The sequence below is a fragment of the Ascaphus truei genome, chromosome 1 (genome assembly GCF_040206685.1).
Source record: "Ascaphus truei isolate aAscTru1 chromosome 1, aAscTru1.hap1, whole genome shotgun sequence".
In the NCBI taxonomy this organism is placed as follows: Eukaryota; Metazoa; Chordata; class Amphibia; order Anura; family Ascaphidae; genus Ascaphus; species Ascaphus truei.
In genome coordinates, this window is record NC_134483.1 from 517519904 (window position 1) to 517541717 (window position 21814).

At 40.4% G+C, this 21814-nt stretch overlaps 1 protein-coding gene across 1 annotated transcript in view; it reads left to right on the forward strand.

Annotated features, from left to right (window-relative positions):
- Positions 1 to 19109, forward strand: part of LOC142463893 (uncharacterized) — a 34902-nt gene extending 15793 nt beyond the window's left edge. The window contains exons 3-5 of the mRNA XM_075566762.1: positions 5474 to 5551; positions 5915 to 6649; positions 18982 to 19109. Coding sequence (XP_075422877.1) covers positions 5474 to 5551; positions 5915 to 6649; positions 18982 to 19109 — 941 coding nt within the window. The remainder of the gene's footprint in view (positions 1 to 5473; positions 5552 to 5914; positions 6650 to 18981) is intronic.
- Positions 19110 to 21814: the final 2705 nt, after the last annotated feature.

The window sequence follows — 21814 nt, forward strand, 5'->3', positions numbered from 1 at the left end:
TCCCCTCCTCACATTCATTTCTCCCTCCATCCCTGCCACACACACACACACACACACACACACACACACACACACACACACACACACACACACACACACACACACACACACACACACACACACACACACACACACACACACACACACACACACACACACACACTTCCCCCTCTACAATAATGTGCCCTCCCAATACACAAATTAGAATAACCACCTACACGCCCACTACAAAAACCTCCACCCACCCCCCATACACACAAATGCTTGAAAACTAAAACTGCACAGTAACTTCTTGTAATAAAGTTAACTATAGACAACTGTGTAAAGAATGCCACAAACTATTTTTAAAATGCTCTAATAAAAAGATTTTTTATCTCGTGTTACTTCAATTGCTTGTACTGAGCACACCAAACACACTGACAGACACTGAGGCACACACAGCACACTGACAGACACTGAATCACAAGTAGCAGACTGACAGAGCAAACTGTAACTGACAAATTTACACAAAAACACACACAGCATACTGACACCCTGAAGCACACTGACAGACTGAAACACACACACAACAAACTGACACAAATACACACACAGCAAACTGACACACAGACATCAAATTGACAAACAAATACACACAGCATACCTTCCCAAAGCAGGACATTGAAACTCTTCCCCCTGATGTCATGGAGAGCAGGGGCAGACAGAGCTCTGCAGCTCACTGCCTCAGTTCCACCCCCATCCTCTGCTGCCTGCTCTCTCTGCAACCCCCAAACCCACCTCCTTGCCGCTCACAGCTCACAATCCAGCTTTGATGTTGTGCTGTGAGCACAGGAGTGGGCCTGCCGGCAAGCAGCTGTTGAGGAGACTGGAGGAGGAATGGGGTCCTGACTTCTGTGGTCGTCAGCTAGATGGCTGGGCCAAATGTCCTGGCTCTCCGCTCCTGTCGGCGGCCCTGAGCGAGCCCACCCAAGAGCACGGGCCCGGGTTATAGCAACACCCCTGCACTATCTGTATGATACTGTGCACTTATCCCAGGCAGCAGCATCCCACACTTACTATCAAGTGGCTGAGCAAGGTACCCCATACCCCTATATCTGTATCAAAAGAGAGCAAAAGAGGACAGACAAGCACAATGTCTTTTAGCAGAAAAAGCATTTTCCACAAAAAAAGCCTATTAAAATATATTTAGGAATACTTTAATACTACGTTCAGGATACCAGTCGCCTATCAATCCCATAGAATTGTATCTACACGTTCTTTACAGTGACATTCTATTTCCCTTTATCATTAAACTGCATATAAAGTGCACCAGGATTTTCAGTTTAGTTTTGAATAGTAAAATGTGATACTGTAGTGCTGAATTCAATAAACTAACCACATAGTTTAAGATTGGGAAATGTCATTCAATAATATTTAAAGTATGCTGTACATGGCTCCCTGTACAGGTAGATTCAAAAGAAGGTGGTTATTTCAAACTGTTTAACTTTTTCTAATATTCTTATTCCTATTGTGAAAGCTCAAATGTATTTCTCAAGAGGTTCTCCAGCGTAGCTGTTATCAGTGAGATATTTTTCTGCATCACTGAATTGATTTACATTTTAAGTATCTCTTTTAGGTTGGACGGCATTCATTCAGGCTAGAGTAATTAAATCAATGAGACCTGGACCAAATGCAACCTCACTGCTGTGACAAGGATCACAACATAAAGGAATTATATTGTGTCAGCTAATAGAAATTAGAAACACAAGAATTGCATTTCTTAGTGGCAGTGCATTATATAAACAAAAACAAAATCATTATTATGATGTTTTTCTATAGGACTCATTCATCTTTTTTAGATGATTTCGCAAGCGTGAAATTATAGCACTAGTTGAAGTGCGGTGGTACTATGAGTATGGAGTACCACTACTTATTCATTTACTACCTTAGAGACCATCACTTTTTCACTGACAAGTTTATAGTTCCACTTTCTATCTAAATAAATAAATATTTGAAGAAGGAGTGGCTCAGTTATTAAAGCCACTGACTGGTACTGAGATTGTTGCAGGGGAACCTGGTCCAATTCCTGGTGTCGGCTCCTTGTGACCTTGGGCAAGTCACTTTATCTCCCTGTGCCTCAGGCACCAAAAACATAGGTTGTAAGCTCCAAAGGGCAGGGACCTGTACCTGAAAATGTCTCTGTAAAACTAGCAGCGCTATAAAAGAACATGCTATTATTTATTTTGGGTAGAACCTCTCCCTTCCGACTAAGGGGCCAATGCACTAAGCTCAGATTAAGGGCCTCATGCAGTAAGCGACGATTATGTGAAATCGGCAAGCTTATCGATTAGTCATGTTATTGGCGTTTTTCCCTCTCCGTATGCAGTAAGTGCCGAATACATTCAAAATCAACCAGAAAACAAATCCGCCCACTCTCACGATGATGAGCCGATCACACACAGGTGTATCGGCGTGCGTGGCGGGGTGCTGTTAGGTTGCACAATCACAAATCTTGCTGAATCAGGCGAAACAAGCATGTTTTTGATTGCGCGCCATATTTAAAGGCAACGTGTACTGCTAATCATTCTCTGTGTTGTTGGGAGTGAGAGAGAGAGAGAGACGCACAGAGCTGGACGATTGAAGATTTGCATATTGACTGAGAGACTTGTTGTGTATTGGGTGAGCTTTGTCCTTTGTTGTTTTGTTTACATCTTTGTCTTGTTTTATATGTGGAAGTGGGTCGTGTGATTGCCTGTACATTTCTTGTCTGTTTTTTGTGAGTGCTGGAAGTATGCCCGCAAAGCGTGGGAAGAGTGATGCTGGTGGGAGTGGGAGTGCTACTCGTGCGAGTACGCGTCGGAGTGAACGTTCTGTTCAGGGGAGTGATGTTGCTGGTGCACCGAGTGGTGTTGCTGGGAGTGGGAGTGCTGGTGCTGGGAGTGGGAGTGCTGTTGTTGGGAGTGGGAGTGCTGGTGCTGCGAGTGGTGTTGCTGGGAGTGGGAGTGCCGTTGTTGGGAGTGGGAGTGCTGTTGCTGTGAGTGGGAGTGCTGGTGCTGGGAGTGGGAGTGCTGTTGCTGTGAGTGGGAGTGCTGGTGCTGGGAGTGCTGGTGCTAGGAGTGTGAGTGCTGGTGCTAGGAGTGTGAGTGCTGGTGCTAGGAGTGGGAGTGCTGGTGCTAGGAGTGGGAGTGCTGGTGCTGGGAGTGCTGCTGGTGGCGCAGTTGCTGATGGGGTGTCTGGTGGTGGCGTGCTTGCTGGTGGCCAGCTTTTGGAGGCTCTTCCATTGGAAGAAGGAGAGTCCAGTCAGCACCAGCCAAGCTCTGACCCTAAACCTGCTCGGAAAAAACGTGTGGAGAAGCCACGTAATCCTCGCTTCAATGACCAGGAAAATAGGGCTCTTGTCACTGGCATTCTGGAGCACTATGACAGTCTCTATGGACATTTAGTAGGTAAGTGTAACTTTACATTTATTATTCAAATACATGTGATCCTAGGTCATCTGAGTTTTGTTCATATGCAAATATGGGTACACAATATCTTTCTATGTTCATTAGTGTGGAAACACAGCTTTTTATCATGCCTTACAAGGACAAATAAACACAGGCGGTCAATTTGCCAGAACTGCATACAATATGAATGCAACCTTGCTTACATGTATAGGTTTAGTAGTGAATGCTCATGTGCTGCACATATTACACATAAAACAGCATGTTTGCTATCTCTTGGAACAGCTAGCAGTGTAGGAAACTGGTGCTTATATTATTATTAATTTACCTCATATCTTTTATATGTTTTTCAAGGGCGGACAAGTGCAGCAAGCAAAAAAGAAATGTGGGACACAATAGTCATTGGTGTCAATGCCTGTGGGAATAGTGTCAGGGACAAGTATCATTGTCGGAAAAGATTTGATGATATTAGGTCCAAATTGAAAAAGAAAATACAAGACCAACGCGTGCATGCTACTGGCACTGGAGGTGGGCCCACACCACAACGTCTCATATTGACTCCATTGGAGGAGCTGCTTCGGCCAAAATTACTTACCGTCGTCGTGGAAGGCTTGGCTGGTGACCGTGACATTGGAATTTATCCGTCACAATTTCCAGCAGGTGATAAATATTACTGTACTAGGCGTGTCGTTGCTTACACTTATTTTGCATATTTACACTGCTTTTTATACTGTCTTCACAATATAAGCATACCTGCATCTATATATGTATATGTCTGATTCTGTATATATATATCTCAAAATAGACATATATGTAGTAGTCCTACTAAAAGCAGTAACTAATATAGCACGTGCCATTGCGTGCTCATTTACATGTGAATTCCCAAAATGCATAGCTGCAGTGGAAGCAATTGATGGTGGGCGAAGATGGGGAACAACAGGGTAGTACACATGTGTAACACATGTTCATGAGAAATTATTAGTAGCTACAGGTACAGAACAGAAATATGTATCATATTATTGTGTATTTTATTGATTTTACTCCGACAAACATGACATTACTGCCTATTTTAAGCATGCATCAAAGAAATTGCATGTAACGGCCTACAAACATCACTGGCACTAACACATCTATAGTTGCTTATGAAAAGGTCCATTTTTGCTTTATGTCATATACAGACAGCATAATGAGGCACACGTATCATATGTTATGTCATTGTTTTCATAACTTAAACACTGCAGATGACTACTTAGCTCATCTACCATTGTGTTAAAGCAGCTGCAATTAATATCTCATCACAGCATACACTTCAACAGAGGGGGTGGGGTTCAGCACACACACTAATTACAGCCTCATTTCACGGTCAACTTAGTTCACACCATTTGCACCTGTTTCAAGTCATTGAAAGGTGTGGCTGATTAGGCTTTTTGGGGAAGGGAATACCTTTCTTACAACCTGAATAGCACAACTGAAGTTAATCACACTCATTTGAAAGCTTAACTCTAGCTACTAAATGCCCCAACAACTCATTACTTATCAAAGCGTACGTCACACATTAGTTCACTCATATCTATAGTTGAACTACTATGAAAGACACATTATCACACACTGCATGTGTTGTCTTGTTGAGTCACAGCCACATTCAGGTGTGCCACATCTTCGATTAATGTACCACACATATCCTCTACCAAAAACAACACTTTTTGCAATATGACCACCTTCATGATAACCATTGTGAATGGTCATCTCATGATAGTTATGTACATTATGATACTGATATCACTACACAACATATGATTTTTATGTACTCATTTAATCTATTTATCCTCACGCATTACTGCAGAAACATAGTATGTTGTATGTTAGGGAACTCAAAAATTCTAAGTACACAGGCATGTACAGTGTTATTACAACTATTTATGTTCACTTTCACACACATTTTCGGTTAAGGAACTGATGTTGTTAGTTAATCATAAATACAGAACATACAATAAGTGTTTGTTCAATATTTACACATGTAAATGTAAAACTTATGTTATTGTTATATATAGTTGCCCCTGGAGGACATGTGTCACCTGAGATGGAACAAGTGTCTTCACCTGGGTCAGCCAGCTCAACACTACTAGAAGGTGAGTGTATCATTTGCTGGCCATATAATATGTGCTCTTCTATATGTTATGTTGTCATGTGCATTATTTGTTTTGCACATCTTCTTTAAATAGGATTACTTAGTGTCAGTGAAAATTAAGTGTAAGGCAACATGTATTGTGTTAGTGATGTTAATTATCATGTAGGACTTCTGAGTTTAGAGCAACTTTTCATTCATTCATATTTCATACTGAGTCCAAACATTATTCGTAAGTCAAGGTAGTTTTTAATGAGGTTATAAAACGTATGCTAACATGTTAGGTGTTACTTAGGACACAGTACAATTACATAGTAACACAGCATACATTAACATGCCATTTAATAATGTGTACATTTCTTTTTAGAACATCATGGTGATGAGGATGATGAGTATGATGAGGATGACGCCACAGAAGAGACTGAAATACAATCATGTGACCATGAAGAGGTGCCAATAGAAACTGTTGTACCGCCAAATCGTCCATCAACTTCCACATACGATGCAATTGTAGCTTCAGAGGGAAAAATAGTGGACGCAGAAAATCGTCGCCATTCAGACATGATGACAGTGCTGGAAAGGATGATTGGACTGCAGGAAGAAACAGTATCACAATTGGCACATCTCCACAGAGTCTTCATTGAAGTGCCTAAACAGTTGCAAAAAATCAACACCTCATTCGAAGCATTAGTTGTTCAGCAAACACAAGCTAATTACTGGAGAATGACTAATGTACCACAATTCAACACCTCCCAGCCAGGATCTGTTCATGCAGGTCAGTTTTCACCACATTCATCTGATATTCATTCACCAGGCCCAAATGTTACCGGTCAAGTAGCAGACATTGCTGTGCAGGTTCCTGATGACATCCTACCGCTGCCATCTGTACAAATTCAGCAGCAGACACCTACAAAGGAGGCGACAAAAACAAAACAAGACACACATGAAACAGACCAACCATCACTTGTGCAGTGTCTACCAACTTGCTCACATGTGTCACTGGGCACAAGCCCTGTCCGTGAACAGTCACTACCCAAAAGCCCTGTAGGTGAGTCGCTGCCCAAAAGCCCTGTAGGTGAATCGCTGCCCAAAAGCCCTGTAGGTGAGTCGCTGCCCAAAAGCCCTGTAGGTGAATCGCTGCCCAAAAGCCCTGTAGGTGAATCGCTGCCCAAAAGCCCTGTAGGTGAATCACTGCCCACAAGCCCTGTAGGTGAGTCACTGGCCACAAGCCCTGTAGGTGAGTCACTGGCCACAAGCCCCGTAGGTGAACAGTCACTGGCCACAAGCCCTGCCCGTGAAGTGCCAGAGGCCACTCAAAGTGGCTCTGTTGTGCCTAAAGTTGGTGGCAAAAGAAAAAGGAAAATTCAAGAGACAACAAGCAGGCCTGTTACTCGCTCGCAAAAGGAACAAAAAAAATAAATGTTATAATTCAGAAAATATGTGTTTGGCCTTGTTTTGTTGACTTCAGATTATCTAATTACTATTGTATGTATGCTGAAGACTGTGTTGTTTCCAAACTTTCAACTATGTTCTTGTACACGTGAAGTTTTGGAAATGTTAACACTCATAATTAATTGTGTTATAAATATTTATGTTGTAATCGTCTGTTCAGTAATGGTCCACCAGGAGCCAGTTGCTAAGTTTAGAGAAGCTGCCATTGACTTTGCAGCAAAACATTGCATTTGGGTGTGTTAATTGATGTAAGAATTGCATATGCATATTAGTCACATGCAATTATTAAAACACCTAAGTAAGTGCAAACATCTTTCTTGTACGTGTACAGCAGGATTATGTGTAAATTATTACTTACCTTTGCCTTGCTTGGCCATTGTAATTTTGTCCTTTAATCAGTTGTGTGTTCGTTTCTATAACATCTCAGAATGTATAATAATATATATACACACACACACACACACACACACACACACACACACACACACTGAGTGAGTGTGAGTGTGAGTGTGTGAGTGTGTATATATATGTATATATGTGTATATATATATATGTATATATGTGTATATATATATGTATATATGTGTATATATATATGTATATATGTCTATATGTATATGTATATATGTGTATATGTGTATATATATATGTATATATGTGTATATATATATGTATATATGTGTATATATATATGTATATATGTGTATATATATATGTATATATGTGTGTATATATATATATATATATATATATATATATATATATATATATATATATATATATATATATATATAGTACTATATAAACTGGTATACACAAACTAATACACTTCATGCTTCCTTGTGAAAGCACACTATTTTAATAATACAGGCCTAATGTTTGAGAAATATCCTAAGTATGAGACTCTAACAGTATTGTGCTTAAACAAATGTTTATTACTTAATTCAATCATGTTTCTCACCATTTAAATAGGTTTCATACAAGGTATACTTAATGCCATCAATGTTGTGTGTACTCCTGCAATATAAAAAAAAATAAAATATTATATATAAATATATATATATTTTTATAAGAGATATATTTATATATATATATATATATATATATATATATATATATATATATATATATATATATATAAATATATATATATATATATATATATATATATATACACACGTATTTAAACTCATGCAGACAGGGAGTTAACCAGACTTTCACATACACACAGAAATGTAAGCGGGGAAAAAACATTTCTTTTTGCAGGTGTGTTTTTACTGATATGCCTGGCTAAGAAATATTTTCACACACTGGTCTTTGTTAGTTTTCAAAAAAACACTATGTGAACGCATTCAAAGTCTAGGGATGTTTTTCACAAACGAGATAAAAGAAGGAGAAATGTTTCTCCCACAGTCCCATATCACGAACCACAACTGTTAACCCAATTAGACAAACAAATCCAATTGGCGTTTGAAATAAGGAGTCAAAGTAGTTAGTTTTGTTGACCTTGACAAGGAAAAACAGGAGTTTGTTAGCCATTCAGCACATTCATTTTGATGAGCAAATAACACAGACCTGCACACAGCTTTTGTGCTACTCAGACATGGCTGATGAATTCGTTAACAATATTAATCCCCTTTTAGGGTATAAGTACATGATCTGTGAAGCCATCTTGAACAGTCGCGGACAGAAAGCAAGCACACGCCAAATCGATGATTTCATTCGAGCAAAATATCCTTATTACCAAGACCGTAAGCATGCACGGAATTTTAATTCCTCAATAAGATTCACTTTATCAAGTAATGACTTTTTTGAACGTGACCAGGATAAGCTACAACACACCTATGGTTTCTGGAAGATTGCCCCGGAAAAACAATTTATCCTGAAAGACGGCACTTATATTGTCGTGAAAGGCATATTTATTCCTAATGGCAATAGCAATGTATCCGCTACTACTGATCCGTTTGAATCGATACGTGCTGCAATATCTGCAGCCTCCATTCCTGAAACCCACATTGTACAAGAACAAAAGTACTATGATTATGTACCAAGCCTTTCAGCTGAAATTGCATTGGAATGGGAACCGGAAGAAATGAACCTACCTCCCGACCAATTATTTGAAGAAAGCAGTGGCGATTCCTATGAGCGCATCCTGGAGGAGATATGTGCCATACTGGATTCAGCGGTTGGGTTAAGCGTGGATGAAAATGGCTTGCATTTCTGGAGCGACCAGTTGCAGCCAGGCGAAGAGTTAATTCTAGAAGAATGGTAAATATAACAATCGTTATGCGTTGACTCTGCGTTTAAATTTTTTTTTTTTTTGTAACCACCATTTTCACTTTCAATGCGTGGATACAGCGTAACATTGCAGACTGCATAACATGTAGCGATCACAAACAAATTGTTTCCTAATACAATATAGTAGGACCTGAAAGAGTAGTACACATTGCTGACGGAATAAATATACGTACTTTCCTATCCCTTTAAACATATTAGCAACATTTTACCATTACTCTAACACATACCTGTTTTGTTATCATGCAACATCTACAACATTGAAAACCGGGTCCACCACGTATGACGTGGGACCCTTGTCATGGGCCAAGGCGTCCTTAAAAAGGATTAGTGATGTAAGTCCCGCCCCCAAGCGACGTGCGCGCCTCAAAGCCTATTGGCTGTCATGTTTTGTTATAGTAACGGTAACTGCAGTGTGTGATGCGTGCGGCTCAGTGTTTGTAGGCGTACCCTGGGCGTTAGCCGAATGTTAATTGAGTGGGAGGAGTGTTAGCGTGCGTTTCACGCTGGCTTAACATGACGTCACACGTATTGCATTTGCGCATTGTGTTATCGGCCGTGCTTTCTGTTCAAACACGTCTGTTTAAAAAGAATACAGATGTACTCGTTTAGAACGAATGTAGTTTCGTCTTCATTGTATTTGAAATAAAGATGTTATGTTTACTGGTATTTTCAACATGTATTGAACGCACAACGTACGCTTTGTTTTGCGCATGCGCTAACAGTTAGTGGAGCCAAGCGTGAAGTGCGTGCGCACACAAAGATGTGCGCGCACATCTTTCAGTATACAGGCAACGTTCACTTCTTATACATAGTTATGCCTGCTACAAATTTAAAGAAACATTACATACTGATGAACAGTTTTACTTCTAACATATAAGTGAGTGACGTGTGTATCTACACAATCATATAGAGCTGCGTAACGCGTTGTCACGGATGCATATCTAGTAAGGTGCCATCTTTGACCATCATGTGTTTGCTGTATTTCAGAGATGTCGGGGAAGATACAATCGGATCAATGTATGATTTCAGAAGAGTCTACCTTTATATGAGATGATTGTGAGGAGGAGCCACCGACTACTATACTACATATGGAACTAATTTTATATTGCTTGCAGCGCTTATTAACAAACAATTAAAAATGTGATACCCTTATGCCTATATTGCATAAGCACTTAATTAACATAATGATGTTGCAAAAGAGTGCCTCATGAATTTTTATTGAGTGTTCTTTAATGACTACTAACATTTTATGACATGGTGTGTTTTATATATAACAACCATTCCCACTCTGCTAACACATTTGTGTATTCTAATATGTAATGGAACGTATGACTGTCGAAACTATGTAACAATAATAATAATAATATGAGCATGTTCATGTATAGGGCTGCTAGTTGTACGCAGCGATTTACAGACACATGTTTCAGCCTGAGGTCCCTGGCCCGTGGAACGTACAAATGTTTTTTTGCCGCATGAGGCACAGGGAGATAAAGTGACTTGGCCAAGGTCACAAGGAGCCCACACCGGGAATTGAACCAGACTCCCCTGCTTCAAACTATCAGTGCCAGTGTGTGTCTTTACTCACTGAGCCACTCCTTCTCCCAATGTAAAGGACACTTACAACCAAGTAGCCATTTATTTTTAAAATCTCTTGTTACATGGGTATGTAGATAAAATGGTTTGGGACTGTAGCAAATAATGTTACTGGCCAGATGTTATGGTCCCCTCCAATGCATGATGTTCTGAATATGACATCACCATCATGTTATGAAGTACGTTTCTGTGTATATTTCATTAACCTAACTAACTATAGTTTACTGTGTTTATTAATCGTTTAGAAATACATAGTATAGTCAATATGATGATATAAGCTACCATAATAAAGCTGGTGTTATCATTTGTCGGTGTTATACATGGATCCTACACCAATTGATAGAGACACAAACAGTTGTCTTAAAAAGTGTGTCTATGCTAGTGATGAATGTGCTCCCGTAAGTAAACAAATAAGTACAGTTATCCCCTTTTCTCCAACCACCTCTATATTACATTAATGGAAATTATAAGGAAACATACATAAAATGTGATGAAATGTGAGTAATCATTTTGTAATACAATGCACATGAAAGCTCAAGAGTAGCTAAATGCATATACATGATACAGAAAGTACATATATGTAACATTTGTGTTTAAACCAATATGTTGGGTTTTTAGTTCCAATAATTATAGGAAGATTGAGGTAGCCACATCTTATGAGAGATGTCAGCAAATATACATACCATGATCAGTCATACTGGAGATATACCTATAATGCAAAGGAACAATATATAAATTGCAAACATTGACATGCCATCTTCAGTACCGTAAACAACACAGCAAAGTGTGTATTTGGTGTTAAATGTACAACACCATGTATATTTCATGACATTCAAAATGTAAATCAGCCTGGTGTACACATCATATGGATGTACATGTTACACTGCACCAATAACATTGTATGTAAGCATACTAGAAGCATGAATGATTATGGGCATAATATGTGTTTTGTCTTAGCATAAGGAATAACACAATGCTAAAATATTATTGCTTTGTTACCCAAGTTGTATTCACATACACACAACTAAAGTACAATTGAAGAGGGATTATATAACCTGTGCAACAATAACATACCGGTGCCACATCCCTTTGTGCACACAGCAGAGAAAAGAAAGGTGTGCAACCCATATTCATCTGTGTCCTAACAGAAGGTTATATAAAGAAACATTATTGTTAATATAACATAATTAAACTATAAAAGTAGTACTAGGAACATATGAGTTTGTACTTACAAGAAAAAAATGAATTGATGAGATTCTGTCGTGTCTGGCCACCACTGGCTGTTTGTTCATTTTCAGCAGCTACATGGGTGGGATGCTCGTCTACCAAAGCCTCAGCTAGGTCTGACTGTACATTGTGCCTGAGTGCAACATTGTGCAAAATGCAACAGGCAAGGATAATATCAGACACTTTTTGAGGCTTGTATAGAAGAGCCCCACCAGTTCTGTCCAGACACCTAAACCTGGTCTTGAGTAGGCCAAATGTCCTCTCTATAACAGATCTTGTAGATATATGGGCTGCATTGTACCTGTCCTCTGCTTCAGTTTGAGGGTTTAGCACCGGAGTCAAGAGCCACGGCCTAATTCCGTATCCTGAGTCACCTATAATGAATGGAGCACACATAAGCTGACATTAGTGATCAAATTGTACAATGCCAACATTCCTAAATCAACATGTGTTTTGTGTTAGAACATGTAAATATGTACTCACCCAGCAGCCAACCATGTTCAAAATGTCCCTCTTCGAACGCATGGAAGACTGAAGAGTTCCTCAGGATAGAGGAATCGTGACTGGAACCAGGGAACTTGGGTACCACATGCATTATCCTCATCGTGGCATCACATACCACCTGTACATTGAGTGAATGGTAGTGCTTCCGATTGCGGTACACATGCTCACTCTGACTAGGTGCAATCAAAGCAACATGTGTGCAATCGATTGCACCCAGCACACATGGTATCCCTGCTATATTATAAAAGCCAGTCCTGACTTCCAGCCACTCTGTCGCCTCTGTAGGAAAATGAATATAATTCCTAGCGCGTCTATTGAGTGCATAGAGAAACTGGGTCAAGGCCCGCGAGAATGTAGATTGCGAGACCCCGCCCACTATGCCCACAGTTGTCTGGTATGACGCGGAAGCAAGATAATGTAATGAGCACAGCATTTTAACAAGCCCAGGGACTGCACGACCTCTGGCTGTGAAAAAATCTAAATCCCCCCTTATCTCCTCATAAAGAGCTAAGATTGCTGCTGAACTCAAACGATAGCGACTTACAATCTCCTCCTCACTCATCCCATCTAACAGGGTTCTCTCCCTGTACAGACGCGGACGAGGCACAAGTTGTCTCCTCTGTCTTCTCCTCTGATCTCCTGTCCCTCTACCTGTCCCTCGGCCTGTCCCTCTCCCTGTCCCTGTCGTATCCGCGTCACTGTCACTGTCCCTCGGTGTGTCCCTCCCTTGCCCTATATGATTGTCTTCATCATCAAGCATGTCATAGAAAAGAATGTTCCTCCGTCTCCTAAACATTCGCAACATTTTGAAATGAGTAGCTGTGAATGAGCAGGTAATGTGCGTCCTTTAAATAGGTATGTGATGATGTCAGGTGACATAGTAAAATGCAAGGTGTTACATTAACATAATAAAGTACTTCTGTGGCAAGCTGTGTGCACTTGTTGTTCTAAGTATTTGTTGTGTGTATTCTGCAGGGAATGATGATATTTGGCAATGATGTGACGTGAAGCTTTGTACAAAGATTGCTTGCAAATAAATAGTTGCATGTGCAATGCATGTAACACTTGTGAACGCAAGAGTCAGTCATGTAATGAGACAAAAAGGCTGAGATTGACGTGGGAAAAGTTTTGTGTAACATGTGTAATTATCCATGTTATTGTGACATGTTGGCAACAATGAATAGTCGTGTGCATATGCATGCATTTGTGTAAGGAGGATAGTTGGTATAGAATGAGTTTACAAGGTGTCCCAATGATGAATTACTGTACATGTGTGTATAAGTTAGGTTGAAGTGCTTGTAATGCAACGGTTACAATGTAAACATGCAATGTGATTGAGCGTCCAATAAGTGACGTCATGAAAATAGGGAGGACCCAAAAGTATATGTAAACATGAGAAGACAGATGTACATGAACGTTTAAAGATGCGTGTCACATTACAAGCATTGTGTAATGTAAAGGAAGATGAATATACTGTGTATGAGTGACATGTGTGACATGTGTGACATCATGTAAATAATTGTCGCTGAGTTGAGTAAAATGTGTGATATGATGTGAGGTTCTCCTTTAAGAGTGTAGTATAGTATTTTCCCTTGCCACATCATCACATGATGAGTAATGTGACCCGCAAATGCTGCAAACATGTAAAAGTCGAATGTTATGCAAATAAGACACATCAGCTGTGACACAATGCAGGGAATGCCCCCACACTGTAATGCAAATCCCCCTTGTATTGTGAGCAATGAAACGTAAACAGTACTATACTGTTATACGTCCCCGCTCCATTGACTTCCATTGATGTACAGAAGATGTTTTTTTTCTAAGTGCCGTTCCGGCAGCCTTAGCGATCGTTCTCCCGTCCAAACTGCCAACTTTAGTTGGCGGGAGAAATCGGCCATAACATCTCAATTTCGTAGTGCCGATCAGCCCCGATAAGCTGTTTTTTTTTGTTGAATCCAGCCGATTTAAAAAAGTGGCGATCAGTGTCGAAAACAGGCTTATCGGCAGGCGACTGGCCATAACCAAATTATCGGCTCCGAAACCTGGCGATATGAAGCACTTATCGGCGCTTACTGAATCTCAAACCCAATTTTGGCTATAACATGGCCATATTTCCCTTATCAACGCTTACTGCATGAGGCCCTAAGTCACTTATCACCAAAAAAGCCTACTGCTATTCAGTAAGCTCCGATAAGTCAGCAATAAGAGAGCTTTTCGTCCAAAAATTTTGCCGGGAAAAGAAAAAAAACGCCAAACGTGCGGTGATAAGCCACTTCTCACCACTTCTCACCATATTTTCAACCTTGTGGTATTCTAGTAGCCCTGATTAGCTTATCGAGGCTAATCGCGGCTCTAGAATAGAGATTTCCTTTACAAAATCATCTCGCCAGGAAAAGTTGGCAAGAGGGTTGTGAGAAGCAGCCGATAATCTGAGAGGTGGGATTTAGAAAAAAATGCATTTTTCCTGCATCAGATTGATGCCGGGACTCTCCACAGCTGATATCCATTAATATGAGCCCTGGAGACCCCTGGCATCAATCCCATGCAATGAAAAGGCATTAACAGTCCACTTCATTACCTAAGATGCTAACCGCTAAGGCAATGAAGGGATTAAGGGACAACAGCAGCTTTATTGGGGGCACAGGTGGTGAGTGAAGCGGGTACTTGGCCCTTCATTCACTCCCTCTGCCCCCAATAAACATTACAATATGTAGTAACCACCAATACACAGCATTGTGCCCCCACATAAAACCATAATTATTTTTTTTATACACAGGATTCATACCAGAGGCCTTCGGGGGTCCCTGGGTTGTGTCCGTGGGCCTCCATGTTGTCCCTTTTGGGTCCCTGTGGGTGTCTGAAGGTCCTCGGGTGTTCCCCACGGGTGTCCATGGGCCTACAGGTGGTCCCCGCGGGTGTCCATGGGCCCCAAAAGGGGTCCCTGGGAGGTCCCCGCAGGTGTCTGGGGGTCCCCAGGTCATCCCCACGGATGTCTGTGGGCCCTTGGGTGGTGCCCACAGGTGTCTTGGGTGGTTTTCATGGGTGCCTGGGGGCCCCACAGGGGTCCCTGGGTGGTTCCCGTGGGTGTCCAGGGGTCCTTGGGTGGTTCCCATTGGCATCCGGGGTCCTCCTCCTGGTCTCCGCGGGTCCTCGCTGGCCTGCAGTACCAATCCTGTTGTAAAAAAAAAATATGGCATACATTTCAATAAATACACCTCCCCCCTACCAAACAAATACAGTACAGTAATGGGAAAAATAACCATTATCCAGGTATGGATAATAGCTCATTTGCCCATTAATAAATTAAACATTAGCCAAACAGCATAAATAACGTAAATAAAACCGTCTTTAATCACCGTAGCAGTTAATAACCGCTATAGTAATTAAGGGGTTAACCCACGTCCCCCACTACCCACCCTGGAGGCCTAACCACCCACCCACTATACCCACCATGTACCCATTGATTGGCATAGTGGTACATCATACCCATATAATATGGGCATGATAAGCCACTATTGCACTCAATGGTAACCCTAATCAAAAAGCATGAAGGCCAAAATTCATCAATAATCAAACACAAGAACATAACACCACAATTCTATAAATGAAAACACTAGCCAACCAATTAAATAAATATAAGCAGTAGCCAACTCAACAATTAATTAATTTCAACCAGTAGCCAACAAATCAATTCATTATTAAAACCACTATCCAACACATCACTTAAAAGCAGGAGCCAACACAAGAAATCATTAATTAAAAACGCTAATCAATCTTAAAAAAAAAAAAAAAAACAGCAAAATGACAAACAATGACATCCACAAAATAAACATAAATAGAAAAAATATTACTCAGTACAAAGCAAGCATTAGCCAAAAAATGCATTAGCCAAAAAATGTATTGGCTATTAATGTAATGATCTGTACCCTAAAGGGATACAGATTAATACATTGCCCATTGACTGATAATGAAAAACATAAAATAAAAAATATACAATCCAAAAACCTGAAAAATAATACATTTACATACATTTAATAATTTTCTTACCTTTAGAAGCATTGGCCCTCGAATCCCGGCGAATTTGGAACCTCTCGTACCGCGACGTCATCAAACTCAATCCAACGCCATCCACCTTGAAGATCCTGGCCAGGTAACAAAAATCTTTCTTTGATCTTGTATCAGCTTCTTCTTTCTTCATCTGTGATTATGTCTTTCTTTTCTTTATCTTCTTTCTTCATCTGTTAATCCAAAACCCACATGTTAGATCCACAACACGATGTTCACTCGTCAGCTTCTTGCGCTCAAATGAGTCGTCAAGGCCTTAAATATGGCCTATGACGTCACATGTTTGGGTCAGATGGTACAATCCCATCTGATTGGACGCTGTATCATGTGCCCGCCTTTTTTCTTTAAGGATGTGACGTCATCTCCAAGTGAGGTACTTCAAATCCTTCAAACCACATGGCTGTATCACATGGTATTACAGCCAATGGGATTGTCTTCAATCCCATTGGTTGCTGTACCATGTGATAGGTTACCTTAGTTCAAATGGATGTGATGTCACTTTAAGGGATAACCACTTTGTTGATTATTACATATTGTAATGTTTATTGGGGGCAGAGGGAGTGAGTGAAGGGCCAAGTACCCCCTTCATCCCTCCCCCCATCTGCCCTCAATAAACCAGCTATTGTGCCGTATGGGGTGCTGGTATCTCCTATGCATTGAAATGTCCTGCTTCACGTGACAGTGGGAATCCAATGCATAGGCGATACCTGCACCCCATAACGGGGCCTGTATCTCGGGAAGCAGGGGAACCGAACCTCAAATCAACGCGGTTCTGCTCCGGAGACCCCCTGCTCACGTACACTAGTAATAAAATGTAAATTTAAAAAAAAAACATTTTGTGCGAAATTTGCACAGAGGGAGGTGGCTCGCTCTCTCTGCAGCAGAAACATCTCGCCGGGTGAGCCCTTTTCAGAGGGTCGATCATCTCGTCGCTCTCTACTCGCCATTTTTGCGAATGTTGCTATCACTGGTATTCAGGGCTTCCTGTATACCGTGATAGCAGCGCTGTCAAAAATGGTGATTTAAAAACCCTGGCGATTTTTTCTAGCAGAGCTTAGTTCATAGGCCACTTAGTATAAATATAGCATATATTTTATATATTTAATTTTACATAGTATATAATTTTCTAAAATATAGTTACAGTATTTGGGATTTAAAGCGGCAGACCAACCTTCAGGCAGGTCAACTAATTTAGATAACACTAACATTCTTAAAGAGAAATTAATTGTTTAAATTTCAAAAATACAAATATGTTCTGAAAATAGACAACCTAAACACGTGATATGATCACACATTATTCATGATTCATACACTTTACACATGGACATGGTAATGGACATTAACAATTATAATGCACAATCTTGAAGTTACATGCAGATATAAACTATATGGTACCGATTTTGTATGTCACTGTTCTTTGAGCTCACTCATGTAGATGGCAAATGAATGATTATGTAGATTTTAAGCAGATTTTAAGCAGAAGAGCATAGGATAATATAAAACCACCAGTAAGGACCAAGGGTCATTATTCTATAAACTGAGAGGCTATTCCAGAAAAAACTTTCTAGTGGCAGAAAATAGTTCATGGTTAGAGATGAGTGGACTTGTCTGAATCCCACAGTGGATTTTTCCAGATTTTCCCAGTCCTATCCGATCGGTGGAATGAAATCCATAGTCAGACTGCTTCCACTTAAGGTCGTCAATAAGTCTTGGTTGCACGGATTTTAAAGAATCCTGCTCCAGATTCAACCTGAATCCGAATCCATCACCTGATTCAATTTGTATCTGTTCACCAGATTCTAAACAATTCAAAATAAGGGTCCATCCAGTTAGTCACAGGTTAGTGTTTAAACTTCAAGTTTTAAGAAAATAATGTATAAATGTTTGAGCTATAGTACTACATCAGCAGCTGCCCCTAACCAACCCACAACCCCTAAACCTTAAGGCCGCCTCCTGCCATAAGGCACCTTCCGGTGCTCGAAGACATTTAGGGCAATGTGTTATAAGGTGTCTTTTCAGCTCTGGAAGGTGTCTAATGGCAATTAACTACTTAGTAAATAGGGCCCTACATGCTTTCTAGGTTAAGTGTTTCAGGAATTAAAAGTTCCCATGAACAAGAATGTACGTCAATACGTTCTCACTAGGAAATGCTGCCTCGCTCGTCTTTATTTATTTATGTGTGGGAGACATAATGCATGTTTTTTTTTACGTTTATAAACAAAATATTGAAACTTGTTTTAAATCAGTTTTTTAATATAACTATCACATTAATAAGTTACCATTTTGTTCTCTTAGTATTTTGTACGGAGCCAGCAGACAGAAAGAGAAGATCGGAGCTGCAGGGTTTAGAACAGATTAAAGGGGAAGGTGTGAGAACCCCGGAAAGCCAGCTCGTAATTATTCATCATAGATTACAGCTGTAGACAGCAAAGTATGATGGTGTGAACAGGAGTATTAGCAGAACAATGAGAGAGTTTGTTAGCTTGGTTGTGCGGAATATAGTGACAGGATGGTGCAAGAGTAGGAATGTCAACGTAGATATGTATGGAGAAGCTGAATGAAACACTAAGCCAGTGAGATTGTAGTGCAGGGGGAATGGGTGATTGCTATCCAATGTAATTTCACAATGCAAAAAGACCTGTCTTTGGTGGAAAATCAGAAGCTTTGATTTGGACATTTATGGAGATGGTGCGATATCTAGGAGGATATACCGTAGCTAAAAGACAAGAGACACTGGCACTGGACACATGGGGACAAGTGAAAGGAAGTAGTGAAATAGATTGTTAATTACAATGACAAGAGTTGTTTTTTTTTTTTTTAAACTGGAGATAGAAACATGAAAGAGGTTAGAGATACTGTAGTTGGGAATAGGGCAGATGAGAGGGATCTGATTATGTGAGATGGAATGGGATCAAGTGAGCAACTACTGTAGTTGTGCAGACAGGGGAGGTAATTGGTAGAAAGACTTCCATAGCAGCAGAGATGAGGTCAAGAGCAGTTAACGGTGCCGGTGGAAGGAAGAGAACAGTGGGAATTTATTGAAAGGTAAAGTGAAACTTGTTTTGCGTCTTAAGAAGTAAGGTAGGTTAAGGATGGAGAAGGACTGTAGGAGGAGGCCTGTAGGAGAAGGCCTGTAGGAGGAGGCCTGGTGGAGAAGGCCTACAGGAGAAGGCCTGTAGGAGGAGGCCTGTAGGAGGAGGCCTGTAGGAGAAGGCCTGTAGGAGGAGGCCTGGTGGAGAAGGCATGCAGAAGAAGGCCTGTAGGAGGAGACCTGTAGGAAGAGGCCTGTAGGAGAAGACCTGAAGGAGAAGGCCTGCAGGAGAAGGCCTGCAGGAGGAGGTCTTTAGGAGAAGGCCTGTAGGAGAAGGCCTGTAGGAAGAGGCCTGGTGGAGAAGGCCTGCAGGAGAAGGCCTGCAGGAGGAGGCCTGTAGGAGGAGGCCTCTAGGAGAAGGCATCTAGGAGGAGGCCTGTAGAGCAAATTAAGCAAAAACAGTTATTGGTATATGGGGATTAGATCTATGAGCACTGATTAGAGAATAGAAGGACTGGTGTTTGTCATTACAGTCACAGTAATGAAGAGAGAAGGATTTGTAGTGAAAAATGTCAGCATGGATATGTAGCTCTCTCTCGAAAGAGAGAGACGTTCAGATGCACACGCAAAGGAATGGATACAAAGACCACATTGCAAGAGGAGGTCAAGATAATCGTTAGGATACATGCAACGCTTATCATGCCTTTACATGATAAATAAGCTCCTGCAGCATGAACAGAGTATGTTCCTGACAAAGTCATTTCTCTTTACTGTACATATTTTATCAGACATAGCATCCTGCACAGTACTTTTTGAATGGCCGTGTAGTCGCCTCTGATTAATACTATTTGCATCTACTATTATGTGGACATGTGTAAGTGTTGGGAAGCTAACACATATCATCCACTCTGAATTTAAACATACTTCCTTATTATTTTATAAATATTTTGATGAAATATGCTACATCCTGTTCTTGAACTTACTATAATATAACCAGCTAATAAATTCAGCTAAGGCAGGCAATCATCCTTCAATGATACAGTATAACAATTTAAAGTTTTAATATTAATATCAGCTAATTAATCTTTATTAGTTTTAGGAGTGTGTATTTTGTTCTAAAGATTGGGTTGAATTTAAAATCTCGGAAAATATCAGGCATTAGATGGCTGGTTTCCCGCAAGCCATATTTAATAAGCAGTGCTATTTCGTAGGATGCCTTCAGGCACCAAAAGACACACTGGCCCATTCAGTGTGCGCCATTCAAGTCTTCTGACTACGTAGCTTATGAAATAGCATTGTTGGTAAATATGGGCCTTCATTAGCACTATTAGAACAAGGGGTTTATGGAACTGCTCCAATGCATACACTATGGGATAACATACAGTATGTGCCACCTGTGAACATATGTGCTCTAGAGAGTTCAATTTAGATTGCAATCTAATGAAGACATGCTAATTTAGTAAAGGAAAAGGATAGGGAAAATGGCACTTCTTCATCTACAGTACATTGTATATAAAAATATGTTTGGTTCAATCCTGCATGAATTAGGCAAGACATACTACATCTCTAATTTAGCTACCTTATATATTGAGGCTAATTTTTGCACATGTGCACGGTGGCATCAAACATAATGTATTTACTACATAAGGTTTAAGTACCCGTAAAGGTCCTGGATAATTGTTGATTTTTTGATGGTGTGGTACCTTTCAATGGATGCCGGATGAGCCGTGGCACTCAGGTACCGCGTCCCCTCCGGCACTCAAAGGGTTAAAAGAGCCTTGCCTTTAAAAATATATATTACATAGTTACATAGTAGATGAGGTTGAAAAAAAGACATGCGTCCATCAAGTTCAACCTATGCTAAATTTAGATGACAAATACTTTATCCTATATCCGTACTTACAGTATTTTGATTCAGAGGAAGGCAAACAAAAAACCCCAGTGACATATCATCCAATGATATCTCATAAGGGGAAAAATAAATTCCTTCCTGACTCCAAGAATTGGCAATCGGATTAATCCCTGGATCTACAGCCTTCCCATGTTTACTTATTTGGTATATCCCTGTATACCTTTCCTTTCTAAAAAGATCTCCAA